The 18,199-nt window shown below is 38.3% G+C and overlaps 1 protein-coding gene and 1 non-coding gene across 22 annotated transcripts in view; one reads left to right on the plus strand and one right to left on the minus strand.

Moving 5' to 3' along the window:
• The window catches only part of LOC110382380 (phospholipid transfer protein C2CD2L), a 76,432-nt gene that overhangs the window by 11,351 nt on the left and 46,882 nt on the right, over positions 1–18,199 (minus strand). For all 21 annotated transcript variants that reach the window (XM_064042396.1, XM_049850025.2, XM_049850026.2 and 18 more), the window contains exons 3-12: positions 8,853–8,945; positions 5,116–5,219; positions 4,475–4,624; positions 3,579–3,708; positions 3,020–3,134; positions 2,315–2,432; positions 1,890–1,979; positions 1,225–1,348; positions 629–758; positions 313–416 (exon numbers count right to left, since the gene is read on the minus strand). In XM_064042396.1, coding sequence (XP_063898466.1) covers positions 313–416; positions 629–758; positions 1,225–1,348; positions 1,890–1,979; positions 2,315–2,432; positions 3,020–3,134; positions 3,579–3,708; positions 4,475–4,624; positions 5,116–5,219; positions 8,853–8,945 — 1,158 coding nt within the window. The remainder of the gene's footprint in view (positions 1–312; positions 417–628; positions 759–1,224; positions 1,349–1,889; positions 1,980–2,314; positions 2,433–3,019; positions 3,135–3,578; positions 3,709–4,474; positions 4,625–5,115; positions 5,220–8,852; positions 8,946–18,199) is intronic.
• Positions 7,222–7,293, plus strand: Trnac-gca (transfer RNA cysteine (anticodon GCA)). Its single transcript has one exon. It is a non-coding gene; the product is annotated as a tRNA-Cys (tRNA).

An 18,199-nucleotide genomic window follows, 5' to 3' on the forward strand; every position in this document is an offset into this window, starting at 1 on the left:
CCACTGTACACTAGTATAGTTATCGGTACGAATCTTGAGCTCTGACCTACATCTGCGCAGAAGTGATGTATTAGCAAAGAACCAATCCCGAGTGACGGCTATGACGCGCTACGCAATCACCGCTTTAGCCCGCCCCCGCGCCTCACTTCATACCACAGAACGGACCCAAATTACTTCTGCGCAGGTGAAGGTCAGAGCTCAAGATTCGTGCCGATAACTATATGTTACTTTTACATACACTAGTGTATGTATACGATTCTGTCAGCTGGGAGTTGTCGTGAGATACAAGTATAGTGTCGTGTAGTGACTCACCCTCTGCACAGAGTGTATGATGAGCGTGGACTTGTTGGCGGCGCTGGTGGGGCTCAGCTCCAGCTCTCGGAGCGCTGACTCCGTCAATTGGGAGTTGTCATGACCTTAGAAGAAGAAAAAATGGTTAAACAGTTTGAAACACATAAACACGCTTTTGATTATAATTCCAAATAGCCAAGCGGCCATCTTGGGGAGGCCGCCATATTGGATTTGTGATGACCTTTCTTAGCTAGTCATGTATTGTAATCAGAACTCAGAGCGTGTGTAAAATTTTATCCTAATCGAAGACCGGGAAGTGGGCAAAAAATTCACTAACCATTTTGCTTGAAGATAGTCTTGGTAGTAGTGGTGAGGTGTCCATGTGGTGAGAGGGTCCGCAGACTCTCCTTGATCTTGACGGGCCGGGAGCCCAGGTCCGGGATGTCTGCTCCTTCGATAAAGAGGAACTGTGGAAGCGAGGACAAAATATAAGGTAGGTACAGCTCAACTTTTACGTGGAAGACTCTCAGATAGTCTTATTTCTTCATGACTTGAAATAACAGGCCATATCCGCCTAGCGTTTCCCCAACTATGTTGTGGTCGGCTTTCAGTCTAACTGAGCAGCTGAGTACCAGTGTTCCACAAAGAGCGACTGCCTATCTGACCTCCTCAACCCAGTTACCCGGGCAACATGTAAATGGTGCCTGTATTGAGTTAAGTTTTGACAATAATTCCACGTCAAAAAGCGTCAGATAGACTTGAGAAAAATTCTGACTCAAGGATTTTCAAATTGCCTGCATGATAAAATGAACTTATAACGTATGAGGTTATGTATTGCTTGAAGCTTTCATGACTCATCCTTTGAACATTTCAAACCCTATTTCCCGTCATCTCTAAACTGTCCTACCGTAATTGAGTGGCTATATGACTTACCTCGACAGTGAGTGTGCCACTGACGTCGTGCTCCTCCATGGGCCGCGTCTGCAGCGCGATCTGCTGGCGCTGCGACGGTGCCGCCAGCAGCTCGTCTATGCCCACCAGACCCAGGCCCAGGAACCTGGAGATAAAGAGGTTACGTGTCAGTTAATATGGTCTCTTTGTTAAAAGAAAGATAAACCTAGTTTGCTGTATAAAAAACTAGAGAAAAATACAGCACAAACAAAGTCGAAACATTCATCTTATCTGGTCTACCTCAATACCATCAACTTGTGGCAGTAGTTCAGATCAAACCTACATAAACCAATGACGGCATTCCATTTGGAATCTCGAATATTGGTAGAAATGCGAGATTTGCCTAATGCCCAATATGTATCCAATAGCAATCCAACAGGATTTCCATGACATTCTATCAGTAACTTCCTCTTTCTCCTGCCCTGTTCCCAAATTTTACTTGGGGTCGGCGCAATATGTCATTTTCTTCCATTTTCCCCGTCACTCGTCATACTGACACTCACTCCCTTCCTATTCATATCATCTTTCAGGCAATCCATCCATCTTTTCTTAGGTAACATTCTTTCAGTAACTACCAGTATAAAAAAACACGACTGCTTAAAGAACTTTTTGGGCAATCGGGGACTGTTATAGTCAGTAAATATTACCTGTTCTGCGAGGGTCCGCCGCCGGGAGACGGAGGACCAGTGCGGTCATATACCTCGAACAGAAGCTCCGCCGTCTGCGGGGACAGGTCACTGAAAACATAGTCATTTCAGTATTACAGGCTTAAAGTATAATAAGTATTACAGGTGAAAAGAAATATGGGATGGTTCAAAAGATGGCGACAAGCAGCAAAATGTAGATTCCCCATTTCTGATTACGTTTGAAAATAGCAATGTTCATTTAGGAATGTTCCATGATATTTTTATGGTTTTCGAGAGATTATCAACTGTTTGGATGTCCTGTTCAGAGTCGAGGCAGTCGCCGTGACCGAAAACGTTCAGGAATAACCATCATCATCATAAGGAGTTCCTTAGTTTTCCCTTTGACAGTGTTTCCATTCTCATCCTCATTCTTTGCGTATACTCACAATAAGAAGTGTTCCTCCCACTGAGGGTTGTTGGTATCCTTCTTGAAAGCTGTCTGATTCTTTTGCGGAGGCTCATCCATCTCCACCACGCAGTAAGGAGCTATGCAACCGGTTTTACCTGGAACATTACCACAAAAATATGAGGAACTGGATGGATCTTGGTTGAATAACAGCCACGCTTATCTATCGGTTATAAGGGAAAGTAAAACGGTTGGTTCGTGGATGGGTGACCATCTTGTCATGACTAGTTCTCGTCTCTTAGGAAGGTACGATACATTTTTGGGTAATTTGGCAATTATTACAGACTAGCTTCTGCCAGCGGTTTCACCCGCATCCCGTGGGAACTACTTCCCCTACCGGGATAAAAAGTAACCTATAGCCTTCCTCGATAAATGGGCTATCTAACACTGAAAGAAATTTTCAAATCGGACCTGAGATTAGCGCGTTCAAACAAACAAACAAACAAACTCTTCAGCTTTATAATATTAGTATAGATAACCAGAAGCTAGAAAGTTTGAGAAAGGGATTTGTCAGTCCCCTGAATATCAGGTTGCTCAGGTCACTGAGTTGAGGAGGTAGGATAGATGGGCAGTCTTTTCATGTAAAACTGTTACTCAGCTACAACCACTTAGACTAGAAGCCTACCCCAAAATGGTTGGATGCAAATGATTTTACGAATAGGCTAGCCTAATAAAGATATCTTACCTCCCAAGTCCTTAGCGCAGACCAGCTTGACGAGCAGCCTCTTGTCTCCCAGCAGGGTGACGCTACCCGCCGTCGAGTTGGGGGTAGATGTGTACATTTGTCTGTCTTGTTGTAGCTGGAAAGAAGAAGAGGATTGGTCAATTTTGGAAGTTCAAAAAGGGTCAGGTGGCCTTTAAACACATAATTACAGATACATAGAAAGTAACTGCTTTCTGAATTTTTGAGGCCTAAAAAGGACTGTTTTTAACAAAGCAAATGATCTTTCAATGTTTCTACAAAAGATCTTAAAGAAATATTGAGTTCATTACGAATTGTTAATTTTAAAAAAATTGTTCATAAAAGATACAGACAATCTGAATTTCTTGAATATATTTTCATCCTAACCACAATAGAAAATAAATAAAATAAAAATAGCCTTAATTCTTTGACCTTATAAAAGTATTTAACATTTTTTCTTAACAAAAACTTAAAACTAATCACAATAGTGGTAGGTTAATGTTCGATTGGTAAAATCTGACTAATTCAGGTAATCTATAATATATCACTATATATCCCTTACCATAGAGTCATAGTGCAGCGGCAGCCTGGGACCGGGCGTCTCGACGTACCTGCGCAGGCGCGGGCACGTCGGGTAGTGCGCTAGGCTGAACTGTAGGTTCGTGCTGCGCAGCGCGTTCACTACTATGTCACTGGAATTAGATGAGGGTAGATGTGAACATTTTTGGAAAAAGTGAGGAAGATGATTTCAATAAGTTAATGTTGAGTAGGTAACTTCTAAATAGCGAACTAGGTAGGTAGGTAACTTCTAAATTCAATCGCGCGTTGCTCAGGAACTTTACCTGGCCAGCTTTCAAAAATAAGTATTTGTCGGCGTCAGGATCCGACAACGTTTAAATAAAACAAAGGGGTTCTCACACAATCACTTGGTTTATTCCAATTAACACAATATTAGTCACTACAACTATTTATCACGAATTTGTGGGAGGTGTGCACTCGGCAACGGTCGGTGAACGAATGACCAATCGTGCGCGCGCGCCGCTTTATATAAGGTCCACCGTTGACAGATCGACGGTTGACACATCGACGGTGGCGCCGTCATATTTTTAAGGTGCAAAAGTCTGTGTGATAAAATTTAACATAGAAACTTTTTGGAGCTTCTAAAAATGGTGACGTTAATTCTCGATGCAAAATAATATTATTTATCCGATTTCTTGGGGAAAACCGACCATAAAAAAAAGTCTGACAACCAATCTAACCAAGGGTTTGGGTTGCCCAGGTAACTAAGGCAGTCGTTTAGACTGATTTACAGCTGTAACCGGTTAGAGGCCCACTAAATAGTTGGGAAAAGACATAGTATTCAAATGACAATTTAAATTTTGACACAAAGTAATGATTCCAAAGTAATGTTGAATCATTAGAAATCTATGCCCTCTTCACACACAAATCCCAACTGACCTGATAGTTTGTTGCATATTACTCTCGGTAGCATTAGGCCGGAGCGCCCCCACAGGCGCCAGTGCCACCTTCACTTCGGGCCAGCCGTCGCATTTCAGCTCGCCTGTCAACTTGTCCGTCACGCAGACCACGTTCAAACGGGCGCGGAACCTAGAAGTTACGAACGATGATGTTGAGAAGAAGAAAATAGGAAACTCAGTATTAGTAGATGTAATTTTTGATAGACTTGTTTACCCCTCTCTGTGTTTCGGTTTTAACCAACCACGTAAAAAGAAGGGGTTATAAGTTTGACCACTATGTTTGCTTGTGTCTTCAGAATGCCTGTGTTAGTTATAGAAACTTTCTCAAAGCTGTCAAGAGTCTGGAAGTCAGTGGTATTATACCAGTAAAGCCACGAATGGTACTCAGTAGCAGTCGTTGTTACCTACCATTCTACGTCAGAGACCGTCAGGCGAATTTGAGAAAACTCTGACACTAGCTTGTTAGATGATTAAACAAACCTGCAGCTCACGCGAAGAATGTTTGTGACACCCGATAACACAAATCGTTTTTATGAAATGTGATACCGAGCTTCTGATACTCGATGACACAAATATCCTCTATGAAATGGAAGTAAAAACGCAGTGTAAAATGTAACTTACCTATTAACATTGACTCTGTAGTGTGAGACTTCCACCTTCTCCCCTCGCTGGCTGAATGCCTTCAGCTGGAAGGCGGGGGTGGCTTCACAGTCACAAGTGATTGTCTGCAAATACACACAAAACGTCAATTAGTAGACCTACAGTCGAAGTCAAAGTCAAAGCTCTTTATTCTGTGAACATAGGTATGTTACAAGGAGTTAATATAATTATAATGTTGAGTTTCACTATGCCCTGCTCGCAGAGCCCTACCTACAGATATACTTAGTAGGTGAGAATAAATAAGCGCGTTTCCCATCCTTATTGTATATCCCAAAGATACTTCCTACTACTACTTTCCTTTACTAGTAAATCAACTTAGAACATCCATTCTTGGGCAACTTTCCAAATAACAAAAAGTATCTTATTCCTTCATCGATATATGGGCTACCTAACACTGAAATCAAGTTTCAAATCTGTCCATTAGGCAATGACATTATTGCTTGCAATCAAACAAACTCTTGAGCTTTATAATATTTGAATCTAAAATATAAGTTACGATTGAACTTTTTATGGTATACATAGGTCAATGACCCACATAACAATTTTGTTCACGAAGTAATTTTCAGTGGGTCGGTAACTGTTGGCTTCGCGGAAATACTAAAACTGTCGCAATGCAGAGAAACTTCCTAAAGAAAACATATTCAGACCTATCCTTTATTAGGAAAGAGAAACCTATATAACTGGTAGTATTTTTGCAAAAACACTAGAGTTCTTTTTTACATTATCATCATTGGCTTATAAGCATACCACTACCACGTCTTAAAATCAACGACGATGCTATTCTTTATTTTTATACTCATATATAAGATGTTTAGCATTGAGGATTTGGTTTATTTTTTTTTTGTGCATATTTTTTTTGTGGTCTGAGTCAAAGTTACTTAATAAATGTTATTATATTATTGAAAAAATAAAACAGTAATTATGTAATATTATAGATATTTCTTCTGTTAAGATTTGGTGTAGAAAATATCTTTCACCAAGAATCGAAACGCATTGGTGGCTTGAAGTATGTAAGTAGTAGTCGTTCAAGTTGTATAGTTATTGGCACGGATATTGAGCTCTCGGCGGAAGAGTGGGGATCGCTTTGAGCACTGTACATATAAGGCAATAAACCAATAAATCGCTTCTGCGCAGGTGAAGGTCAGGGCTCAATATCCGCGCCGATAACTATAAGTCGTTTTGTATGTATTTTATCTTTGAATATTTTCCCCAGTATCTTTAGCAAGTTTCTTGATAAAGCAATAAATAAATCAAAAAGAATAAACAAAATATAGGTAAGGAAATAAAAAAATATATAAATACAAGATCAGCAAAAAAATCACATACTAAACATAATTTATGCTTAACAAACAACCCCTAAGAAAATAACGAAATTGTTCCTACGAGGAATCCCGTCGAGATAAGCAAAGTTCATTCACCTTTCATTGTCACAAACAACTATTTTATCTAGAACTTTCCACATTAACTATTGATAGTTCATATAAAACAAATGAATCGGTCAAGTTAGACTGGTTATATCATATCTGACTCCTAGGCTTTGTAGGAATATATACCCGTATTTGGATGTCGTGGTGGCCTAGTGGGTAAAGAGCCAACCTCTCGAGTATGAGGGCGTGGGTTCGATTCCAAGTCAGGTAAGTACCATTGCAACTTTTCTAAGTTTGTATGTACTTTCTAAGTATATCTTAGACACCTATGTCTGTTTCGGATCGGATGGCACGTTAAACTGTAGGTCCCAGCTGTCATTGAACATAGGGATGACTGCTAAGGGGCAGTCGTTAGTTACGGGTAGTCAGAAGCCAGTAAGTCTGACACCAGTCTAACCAAGGCGTATTGGGTTGCCCAGGTAACTGGGTTGAGGAGGTCAGATAGGGCAGTCGCTTCTTGTAAAACACTGGTACACAGCTTCATCCGGTTAGACTGGAAGCCGACCCCAACGTAGTTGGGAAAAGGCTCGGAGGATGATGACAATAAAACAAATGAATGGATCAAACTATGCTGGTTGAATCATATCAGCCTCCTACGCTCTGTAGGAATATATACCCGTATTTGGGTCTGTTAGTCATCGGGGATATAGCTCAGTGGCAGAGCAATCGACTGCAGATCGATAGGTCCCCGGTTCAAATCCGGGTGTCCCCTAAATTTTCCTTTGTTTTAAATTTTTTACTTTGAAAAAAAGTACTAAGGCATCATGCTTTTTGTGTAGCTACAATGCGACTACGAAAGTGCTACGAACTTGCTACGAAAGCTTTTTCTTTATTTTATTTTCCGAGCCTTTTAAGTTTTAAAAGCAAATGCTTTAGGCCTCGGCCTCGAATTTTGCGGGAAGCGGGGCGGCAGCGGCGGCGGCGCGGGAGCGGCAGGTTCTTACGCGTATAATCAAATGGACCGGCCCTCGAATACAGCGGCGCGGGGAGCGGGCAACGAGCGGTGAGCTCTAGTCAAACGGTGACCGCCCGCGCCGCCGCCGCTGCCGCCCCGCTGCCCGCAAAATTCGAGGCAGCGGCCTTATTGGTCTGTGACAACTAAGCTATTTATTCCTAATTCGATAAAATATTGCCTTGATGGTATTTAAAAAAAAAACAGGCTTCATTTAGTCAGCGGATCTTTCCATCTACCGTGGTTAGTTGACAGTGTATGCTGTAATACTTCTGTGCCTAAGTCCTAGTTGGTATCATGATAATAATCTTACATAGGTATCTAGCAAAAATAAATATAGTCAAATTGCCATAAAGTCCGGACATATTAAGAAGACTGGAGGAGGAGATAGGTATGTTACTTTTTTACCGGCTGCGGTACGTAGCTAGCTCTAAACACGGCCGAAATCTACAACCTTAGTAGTACTTAAATATGTATTAATGCAATGTTAAATTTTAACTGACATATCATAAACCTAGTAACAGGATTGTATGACTGCATTCCGTTTAACGCAATCATTGCATCCGTTCCTTCAATTGAGATTAAATCAATACCGCGTGTAATGGAACGTTCTGTATGCTGTTCAATTTGTCTATGTAAAATTGCTGAACCGATTTAAATAGCATTTGATATGAAGATAGGCCGAATATACTTAATAGGCTAGGTTAACAATCATTTCGTTTAGTGATTTTACCATATAGCGATCGGGAAAGTTTCTTTTAAGTCTATCAGCAGGAACTTATCTGTGAGATATTATAAACTATAACTTTTGGTTTCACAAGTCTCGGATATGGCTGCTTTTGGCAGATAGCATTAACTAACAGTTCATTTACTGACACTTTACCGGTAATAAGTAAAACCGGGCTCGGGTTCGAATAACATTAGGCTAGCATGTTCCATAAAAAATCTGCTAGATCGAAATGGGTCACTCCACCAAAGCGGAGCGGAATGGACCTTTCTTTTAACAACTGACACTTTAAGATTTAATAATAATAAATACAACGGTTTTGTGTCACTATTTCATTAAAGTTGTCTCAAAAGGGCTTCAGCGTGTTAGCTACATCCCCGCGTACGCCTTCCAAAAATCCGGGACTTTATCTCATATCACATCTATAAAGTCCCGAAGATAAGTACTTTATTGGTGGTTCAAAAACTTCTCTAATCCACTTTGACGCAGTCTGGGCCTAAGTAAATCCTTTCAGACCCTTTCCTTTAACCAGACTAATCCAGTTCCATAGACAACATTCCATTTCACACAGAAACAAGACAGTTGTACTTACGACATCATCTTTGGAGTCACACTCGCAGAACACGTTGGAGATGTTGGGCGGATGGCTGTCCAGAGCGCGCACCAGCTCCACGCCGATACCTTGCTGGAACAAACATATACACAGGTTAATATCGTGAATAAACTACTCTAAATTTAACTCTCTTACACTACTAGTAGATATAGATCTCGGCAAAGTTAATGGCGGCTCGCAACTAATTTCAGAGAGCTGATCGGACTGCGGGATTGTTCTAGAGTTACCGCGGCCCTGGTACATAAAGGGTTTAAGAAGGAACATGATGGGTTGTAGTCAGTCAGTAAGAGTCTGGCACTCTTTGGTCATTTGATGATTTCTCATTAAAAAACAAGGTAGGTATCCGCTGTTACTTTTCTACGAGTCATTTTGTTCAGCCTTTCGGCACAAACTATATTTTTACTCCTGATAGTTCTTCCTTACCATAAGTAAAAAAGGAAGAGAGGACATTTTGAGGGCTGTCACATCCTTACTAATATTATAAATGCGAAAGTATGTCTGTCTACCTGTCGTGTTCATAAAAAAAAGTCGTCTGCAAAAAGATATGTAACGACACGGATAGAATAGCTTTGCCCTATAGAACATAAGCTACTTTTTACCCTGTTGCGAGAAAAGATAATCCGGGATTAGTCCACGTAATCTTGTAGAAACCCGGATATTGATTACAAAACAATTAAAACATAAGACGCAATTCGATTTAAAATCGATTAACTCCATAACGGTTGGCCAACACAATGGAGATAACCGACACAACCGATTACTCAAATCGTTTTGTTAATAAAATGCAATAGGTCAATAGAAGCTTATTATTATTAGAATATAATTGATTTTGTAAGTGTTTTATGAATTTAATGATCGAATTGTTAACTGGATAGAAATAAGATCATTCCCTTGAGAGAAAGAGTTAGTTTTTGAAAGTCTTACAATAGTTAGGGTTCTGTACCCAAATGGGAAACTGCTCGTCTGTCGCTGTCGCATTGATTTACCTATCTGTCTCAGAAACCTTAATAGTCAATTTTTTTTGCCGTATTTGTAATAAATAAAATATATAGAATAGTTTTATTTCTCGATGAATTTCTTTTCATTCATAGATTCGAATTGAAAATATCGTAAAAAACAGTCGCCCGTACAACACTGCACCAGCCAAATGATGTAACTTCGAGTCTATTGTCTATGCGTAATAAAACGCGCTTTTGAATAGAAATGGATGCATTGGACGCATTCAACGTCTTCAAACTTTAAAACCTACGACATGTACCTACTTAGTTGACCAGATGATTGGCTAAGACATATTATAAAATGCGAATGAAGGTAACTACGTCTTTTGCGCTTTCATGCTAAAATTACAGAACCGATTTCAATAATTTTTGGTAGTACTAAGATAGTGTAGCTAGAACTTGAGAGAGGACAACCCGCGATTGCAAAAAGTAGCTCTTTCGTGCCCTGGGTAATTTTACGAGGGACAACTTATTTTAGATTATAAATAATAAATTGTTGATGATTTTTTTTTGATAAGACCCACGATAAGACCACACATCAAGCCTAGTCTTATAGCAACAACAATAAAAACACCAACTGCACTATAGTCACGTACTATAACAATCCATTATGACAGAAAAGGACTACACTACACATTAGGCGTCACTTTCTCTGTCATTACTCATTACAACTTGATATGGTTCTCGCCAAACTTTTTGTCGTCACGGAAAAGTGAGCGAGATACAGACGTATTGTTTGCTGTTTTTATTTATGAATGGTACGGAACCCCTCGAACGCAAGTTGGATTCGCACTTGGTTTTATGTTTTCATCAAGGAACATTCAAATTGGGAAACTCCTCCATTTTGGAAAATTGTTTTAAAAAAATAATATGTTTTATGAGGACTCTGAGACATATTAAAATCGTTAGAAACATTGCTAATGTCAAACCAAAAATCTCCCAGCTAAACGGCACTAATTTTAAATATATTGTTATCTAAAAATAGTACCACAAATATAGTTTTCTCCCTCTCATTTTCTTGCTAATTATTACCTGTCTGGTTACCCACGCCACAAAATACTTAGGTACAGAAGTCAATCTCATGTATGTACTTCACTTTTCATGCCTAAACTCGGCGGTCGCGCTAGGGTCGTCAACTTTTTATGCGCATAAAACTAACGTGGTAGTGGTACTCGTATCTAATTATTTGATTTATTGTTGAGAATAAAACAGGAAAAATGAAATATAAACCAATAATAATAAAATATTTAATGTGGCATACATGAGGTTAATAAACACTTTCAACGGAAATTCGTTTGAACGAGATACCGAACTTTTTCAGAAACCGCAATTTATAATTTTGTTATTCATACATATACTTATAGGTACTTATTACTCTTTACTTGCGAAAAAAATATTTTTGTATGTAATGGGTTGGTACAGTCCCTGATCTAAGCTTGCTTCTACCTACAGAAACCTTGATTTGCGAGTTTTATTTCGTCTACCTTACAACATACTCTCGCCATGAATTATCAACTCCTACTACTTAGTAATAATCTTTGAGGGTAGGTTGGGCGGTTCGCCTGGGCCGACACTAGCAAAACTTATTACGGCATTGGGCCAGAGGCCGCCAGGGCGCTTACCTACCCACCTAACTGTACCTACCTACTGCGTTTATTAAAAGAACCATCGAAATATGAGAAAATAAGTAGGTACATACTATAGGTAATACGGCAGGCTAAAAAACGACAGTTCACTGTTTATTGTTGTATTAAAACAACCGTCCACTGAACAATTACATATAATACGACTTTTTTTGTTACTCCATTATTACTTTTTCTTTTGTTATTAAAATTAAAAATATTACAGTCAAATTACAGTTAGGTAGGTATCAAAACGCGTGCACATTTATCTACCTTGTGTGTGACGCGCGTATCTCAAGAAAACGGCAGCCCCGCTCGCACTGTTTTGAGTTGTTTTGAGACAGCGCGTCTGTGAACACGCACACATAGACACCTATGTCTGCGTGACTCGAACGCGCTTTATATGTAGATTGACTTCTGTACCTATGTATTTTGTGCCCACGCATTTCACGCATGTCACCGAAACAATCTATTGTTATGACCTCCCAAGGTCAAGGTCAAAATCACACGCACAAGTCACACGACACAGTCTTTTGTTCTCAAGAAGAAATGGGTACTGATTTTCTTTCAAAGCAGATATTGACTTACTCATAAAATATAGTGTAGGTACTAGGTATGTAAGAATATTAGGTAAGAAAAATATTTAAAACTACTGCATGTAAAGAGATAAAATATATCTATAACACGCCTATGTTACCCGCAGTTAATAAAGCATTCTAATGGTGAAAGAATTTTTAAAATCAATCCAGTAGTTTTTGTGTTTATCCATTACAAACAAACGAAGTTTTACTTTTAGCAATCATCTATAACGAATCTAAGATTTGAAAACTGAAAATGGTTCGGTTATATTTTATTTCCCCCGCGATGCGGGTGAAACCGCATGAAAACGGGTAGTACATTAATAAAGTAAGAATACCAAGAAATGATTTGTCATGTAAATTAAAATGGCTGTCAGCTAAACAGCAGAGGCAAAGGTCATAAAATAATTACAGCTTACTCGATTATTATCCACGGTTGTCTGTTTTCCATAGCTAATTTTATACGCACTCATAATAAATTAAAACGACAACTATGGGTTATTACTGACCATGAAACTACATACTGTGTTTTCTTTTATAAAAAAAAATATCAGGTATCTTTAGAGATGGATGCAGGTCGCTTCTAACCGCACCGGTATCTGTGGAGATCTAAGGGGGAGGCCTATGTTCAGCAGTGGACGTCCTATGGCTGAGATGATGATGATGATCTAGGTAAACTGTCGCGGGAATCTACTACGTAAGTATCCGACAGAAATGTAAAACAAAATAATGAGAAAGGTGGTTCTAGTAAGGAAAAGAAAGTCATCAAAGTAAATAGTCCTAGTCGAAATGTAAGTCTACCTTGTCTTAACAAAATCAACACATTCGTTTATAAATTACCTAGCCCAATCGAAGTAAGATGACAACATCTAATCTTTAAATTAACTATAACAAAATCACGAGACATCAAACCATTGACATATAACTATACATCAACATCAAACTATTTCACTCCCGCCAAAATAATTAAGTGTTGCCAACACGCGACAAAAACTACCAAAAATAAGTGGAAAAATCTTTCAGTCAATACTGGCACAAAATCGACAGTTTAATCTTTTATTTTTAGCGCGAGATCTAGCTATGTACTTGAGCATACATGACATTGATTGAGTGATAGGCCGCAAACATACATTGGTGACCATGCCATACATTGGTGACAATATTTGGGCCAGGTTTGGACGCATCTCGAAGGTTGGTTAAAACAAGGAAAGAAAAAAAGTAAAATGTAGGATATGAAGGATATAACTTTTGAACTATAATAGGTAGTCAGTTTTTCATTCATTACGCGCAAATTAAAGAAAGTCTTACCAGGGGGTATTGGGTTACCTAGGTAACTGGGTTGACGAGGTCAGAAAGGCAGTCGCTCCTTGTAAAACACTGGTACTCAGCTGCTTCCACTTAGATTGGGAGCCGACCTCAACATAGGTGTGAAAAAGGGTTAGACAGATTACCTGGGAAATAACCCGACTAAACTCAAATTCAATCTGTTTTAAGAGATTGACTATATAATAATGTAATACCAACGTATTATGTATGTACTAGCTGGTGCCCGCGACTTCGTCTGCGCAGGTTTAGTATTTCGAACAATATGTTTACAAATTGTAGCCTCTGTGTTATTCTGATGTATAAGCTATGTTGTGGTAAAGTTTCATTCAAATCCATTCAGTAGTTTTTACGTGAAAGAGTAACAAACATCCATACATCCATACTTACAAACTTTCGCCTTTATAATAGTAGTAGGATGATGACTGATAACAGACCAACTGCCATTTTTGCTCGTTCATTTAGAACAATATTTACACCCCAGTCTTGATATAAAACCAGATTGGGATCAACATTTGTAACCAACAGTCGGGTTAGACACAATTTTTTCCCAGTGACAATTTGTCTTGCCAGATTCACGTACTGTTGGCGCGCTATGTAATACATATGTTGGCTGGCTGCCAATCTTCTATTGTTGTTATATGTTGTACGTTGTCAAAGCAAATGAGATCGTTTCCTTATGAATTTATTGATGGGGGATATTGATTTTGTGGCTTGCTGTTTCTTGTAGATTTTCGTAGATATGTGATTTTGCTTTAGGGGACTGGGATCTTGATTCTTATATTAACTTGGGTACAGTAGTTATAATACAAATCAAAAACATCATGTAAACTACTCTTGTGGTGGTGGTCAAACACCACCAACTTCCAGACTCTTTTTTGACTAAAACCAAACATGCGAAATGATCCATGAATCAAACGAGGCAGTTTATGAATGACCCACATCTAAATGAATGACAACAATGCATATACCCGAGTAATTTGGGACGATCCTATCGCTATGAACAAGGCAAAAATCAAGGGTCCAAAATCGCAAAAATTAAAAGGGTAACGATGGTATTTTCAAAGTTGTGAATCTGTTGTGTTTAAAATATTGTGAACGTAAGTGGTGTATTGGAAAAAATGGATTTTGGATTAGTTATAGTCCTGCAGATAATGACGTTGCCCTGACTTTTATTAGGTTACCCGTTAAGACAGGAATGCTGAAATACTTCCTCAATATCTTTGTAGAAGTAGAACCTCTAGAATTTTTAGCTTTGTATATTTTTTTCTAAGTAAACTCCTTATCTCAGGCAAGTAGTGCTACAGATACATAATGTTTTCAAACTCTCAATCAAACCACAGACAAAATAATAGACAATCTATATTTAAATCGAGTGAAAGTAATCGAGAACGGATCACGCCGGCCGGAGATCCGCGTTCTAATTTTAAATTCTCGCGCCAATCGACCTACATTCCCAGACCTTCCTGAGGAACGGTCCATTTGACAGCTTTGATTTTTTTTTATTATCTATAGGTTCAATAAACTCGGAAAATAGAAATAATATAAAATTATTTTCGGCTATAAATTCTGTTGTGTTTTACTACTATATAAACCTAGAAAAGACAATTTTATGTTTTTGTAAAGTGAAACGGAAAATCCGAGGTTTTATTGCATGCAGCTAAATTCATTGTAGCTGGTCAAAGTTTGGATTTATGCCCAAGACTAACTCCTTGCTTGCATAAAACTTCGTACTGAAACAATGTTCTACTAAAAGTCTTCTACTTATAAACTACACTTACAGAAAATATAATTTCATTATTTTTCCAACACGTGTTTTTTTTCATCAGGCAACATTCAACTTTCATCGTCTACTATGGTATGAAAAAAGAAAATCAGCTAGCAACACAACTCCATTCAAAATTCGAACGAGATATCTAAACTTTTTCTTACATTCGCTTTTCAAATGTCATTAATAATATGCACTCGCGTGCGTGGGCGCAATTCATAATAAATAAATACCGTAGTTTTTACGCTTTTCAAAATATACAGTAACTTAGTTTTCTGTGTAAATGCGTAAGCCAATATTACAGAAATATTTTGTGTAAACAAATAAATATTGGCACCTTCCGATATTTTCTTTATCGATGAGGTAAATATTAGGCCAAGGAAAACTTCTGAATAACTGTTTGAATGAAGGACTACTTTTCCGTAAGTACCTACTTAAAGCAGCCCTCGAAGGAACTACTTTTACTTATAGGTACCAAAAAGGTCCAAAAGACCAATATCCTAAGATAAGTGCGTTAATTCAAACAAAATTCACCTTGATTCCAATCCTTTTACAAAAAGAAAACTTAGGCAGTACTATTCATAAAACCTACAGAAGAAAATCACTTTCAATAGAAAGGTTTTCCAAGGTGACTTTTACCATAGATTTAAGTCACATTAGAATTCGTTTAGTTACCTGTAATAATCGTTCTGACAAGCAGTTGGGTTTTATGATAATTTTCAAGATGGCGGCAAATGGGTTTGTGAACAATTCTCTTTGAAGTGTAAACTGCAATCGTTGGAGTGATTATTTTATTATTTAGCTTCGTTCATGTAGAAAACGTTTAGAGTAAAATGCATTTTAAATTTATTTTTTTAATACGTTGAGTTTTCTATCAATCGTTTTGTATCAACACAGAGCTTTGACTTTGTCACAACAAGAATGACAGCTGTCATCAAATAATTTTCCTCTCTGAAGACAGGCATTTTACGCCTGGCGTATCGTAGAGGTACATTTTAGCTAACTTTGGAGAGGAAAAGATATTTGACGACAATCATAGCTTCTAAACTTTACTGATTTATGATCCTTAGAAATTCTGAATTATTGTAGATGTCAATGGACTCCATATTAAAGTATAGTAAGTAAATAAAAAATATGAATATGGTCAAGGCTCTATATTATATTCCAAAGTAAACGAACGTTTGACCAGAATTTATGTAACACTAGCTGATTCCCGTGGTTTTGGCGGTTCACAGACCTATGCATTTGCACAGACAAAGGTGCACTCTCTATTCCTTCACTCTCATAGCCCGATGGGACGGCAATCTGACACCACCGGAGAGAGTTCACAACTGAATGTGCTCTCCAACTTATGGAGGTACGGGTACTGTTTTACTAGGTTTCTATGGAATCTGGCCAGTGTGTCAACACTGTAAACATAAATTTCGTAGAGTAAATTATTAAAAAAACAAAATACCCGACTGCACACTAAAAAAAGAGTAAAACAAGCCCCACAATAATATTTAATTTATAAATATTGATGGAAAGCATCGCAGGCGGGGACCAACAGAGGCTTATTTATAGTCATTTCGGTTGTGCACCATTTAGCAGAATTTTCGTTGGTGGCGGTCAAGGTGGTCCCCGCCTGCGATGCTTTCCATCAATATTTATAAATTAAATATTATTGTGGGGCTTGTTTTACTCTTTTTTTAGTGTGCAGTCGGGTATTTTGTTTTTTTAAAAATAATTCTTTTATTTATAACTTTTAGCTGTTTTATTTAACGAAAATGTTGTAGATGTAGAAGACTATGTATATGTAAGTACCATTTTAAATTATTTCGACGACATTTGGCTTTAGATTACGAGTGATGTTACTCCGCAACATAAATTTACCGCCAATCTGGACTGTTGGTAGTGAAGAAGAAAAAGAATTAGGTGAGTCATTACTGCTGAAGACCGTCAACGACGTGTGCCCTTATGCGTGTGCCCGCATTCGGGCTGTATACTCGAGCATATCCCCCTCCGCACCGCGCCGCGCGCCGCATGCCAGGCCACGCCCTATCTTTTTGCTTGCTAACGCATGAGTTGCTTTGCGTTAACGCAGAATTAACATGTTCCCGTGGGAATTTTGAGAAAAAACGTATCCTATATTAATTATTACTCCCGTGATTGAAATGAATCTAATGATACCGCATACATATTTTTTTAAAGGGAAATTTAGAAAAAATATCCCGTGGGACTTTTAGGATAAAATGTATCCTATGACACTCCCGTAATCAAGACAAATCTAACGATACCTCATACATCAAAATCCATCAAGCCGTTTAGGCTACAGGAGGTCACAAAGGAACAGACATACCTCCTTTGGCAGTCGGGTAAAAACGGACCGAGACAAAACAATACTTTTTCAGAAAAGATTATAACTTTTTTTTTAAACCTACTTGCTTAACATACACTGGGACGAAAAACAGTACTTTTTCATAAAAGATTATAAGAGATAAGATACGCAGCTGACTTGGAATGCGAGCAAAACCACGGAAAATAGCTAGTATTACCATAACGGTAATGATAAATGATAGCAACAGCCAATATCTCAATAATGACTGCAGATCGATTTATCTTAAGATATCTCGCGTCTCGCGATTTATCGATCACTAAGGAATGCTGCGCGTGAGTGCGTCCATGTGAAATGTGATAGATTGCATGTATTATGTGATCGGTCGTAAATGGGATCAATAACATCGTATTGCGATCTTAGTAGGTATTTTCTCAGCTGCTTAAAAATACGGATAGCTAGACAAACCTCTAGTTTCACCGCAGATTACTAAATATTTAGTTACCTACTACGTAAGTTTCGTCCGAATCCCTGAATACCTATTTTCCTTTAACTTGATGATAAAAGTAGTCTTCATCATCGGTTTAGGGCACAAAGTATCTTTGTGCCGAGTTTTTATCTCAATCGATTCAGCAGTTTTAACGTAACAACTGTTTTTAAATTTACTTCGAAAGAAAAAAAGTAAGAAGGTCTCAAAATCGCCAACCAGCCATTCTTTCTCTA

This window comes from Helicoverpa armigera, chromosome 28 (assembly GCF_030705265.1).
Source record: "Helicoverpa armigera isolate CAAS_96S chromosome 28, ASM3070526v1, whole genome shotgun sequence".
In the NCBI taxonomy this organism is placed as follows: domain Eukaryota; kingdom Metazoa; phylum Arthropoda; class Insecta; order Lepidoptera; family Noctuidae; genus Helicoverpa; species Helicoverpa armigera.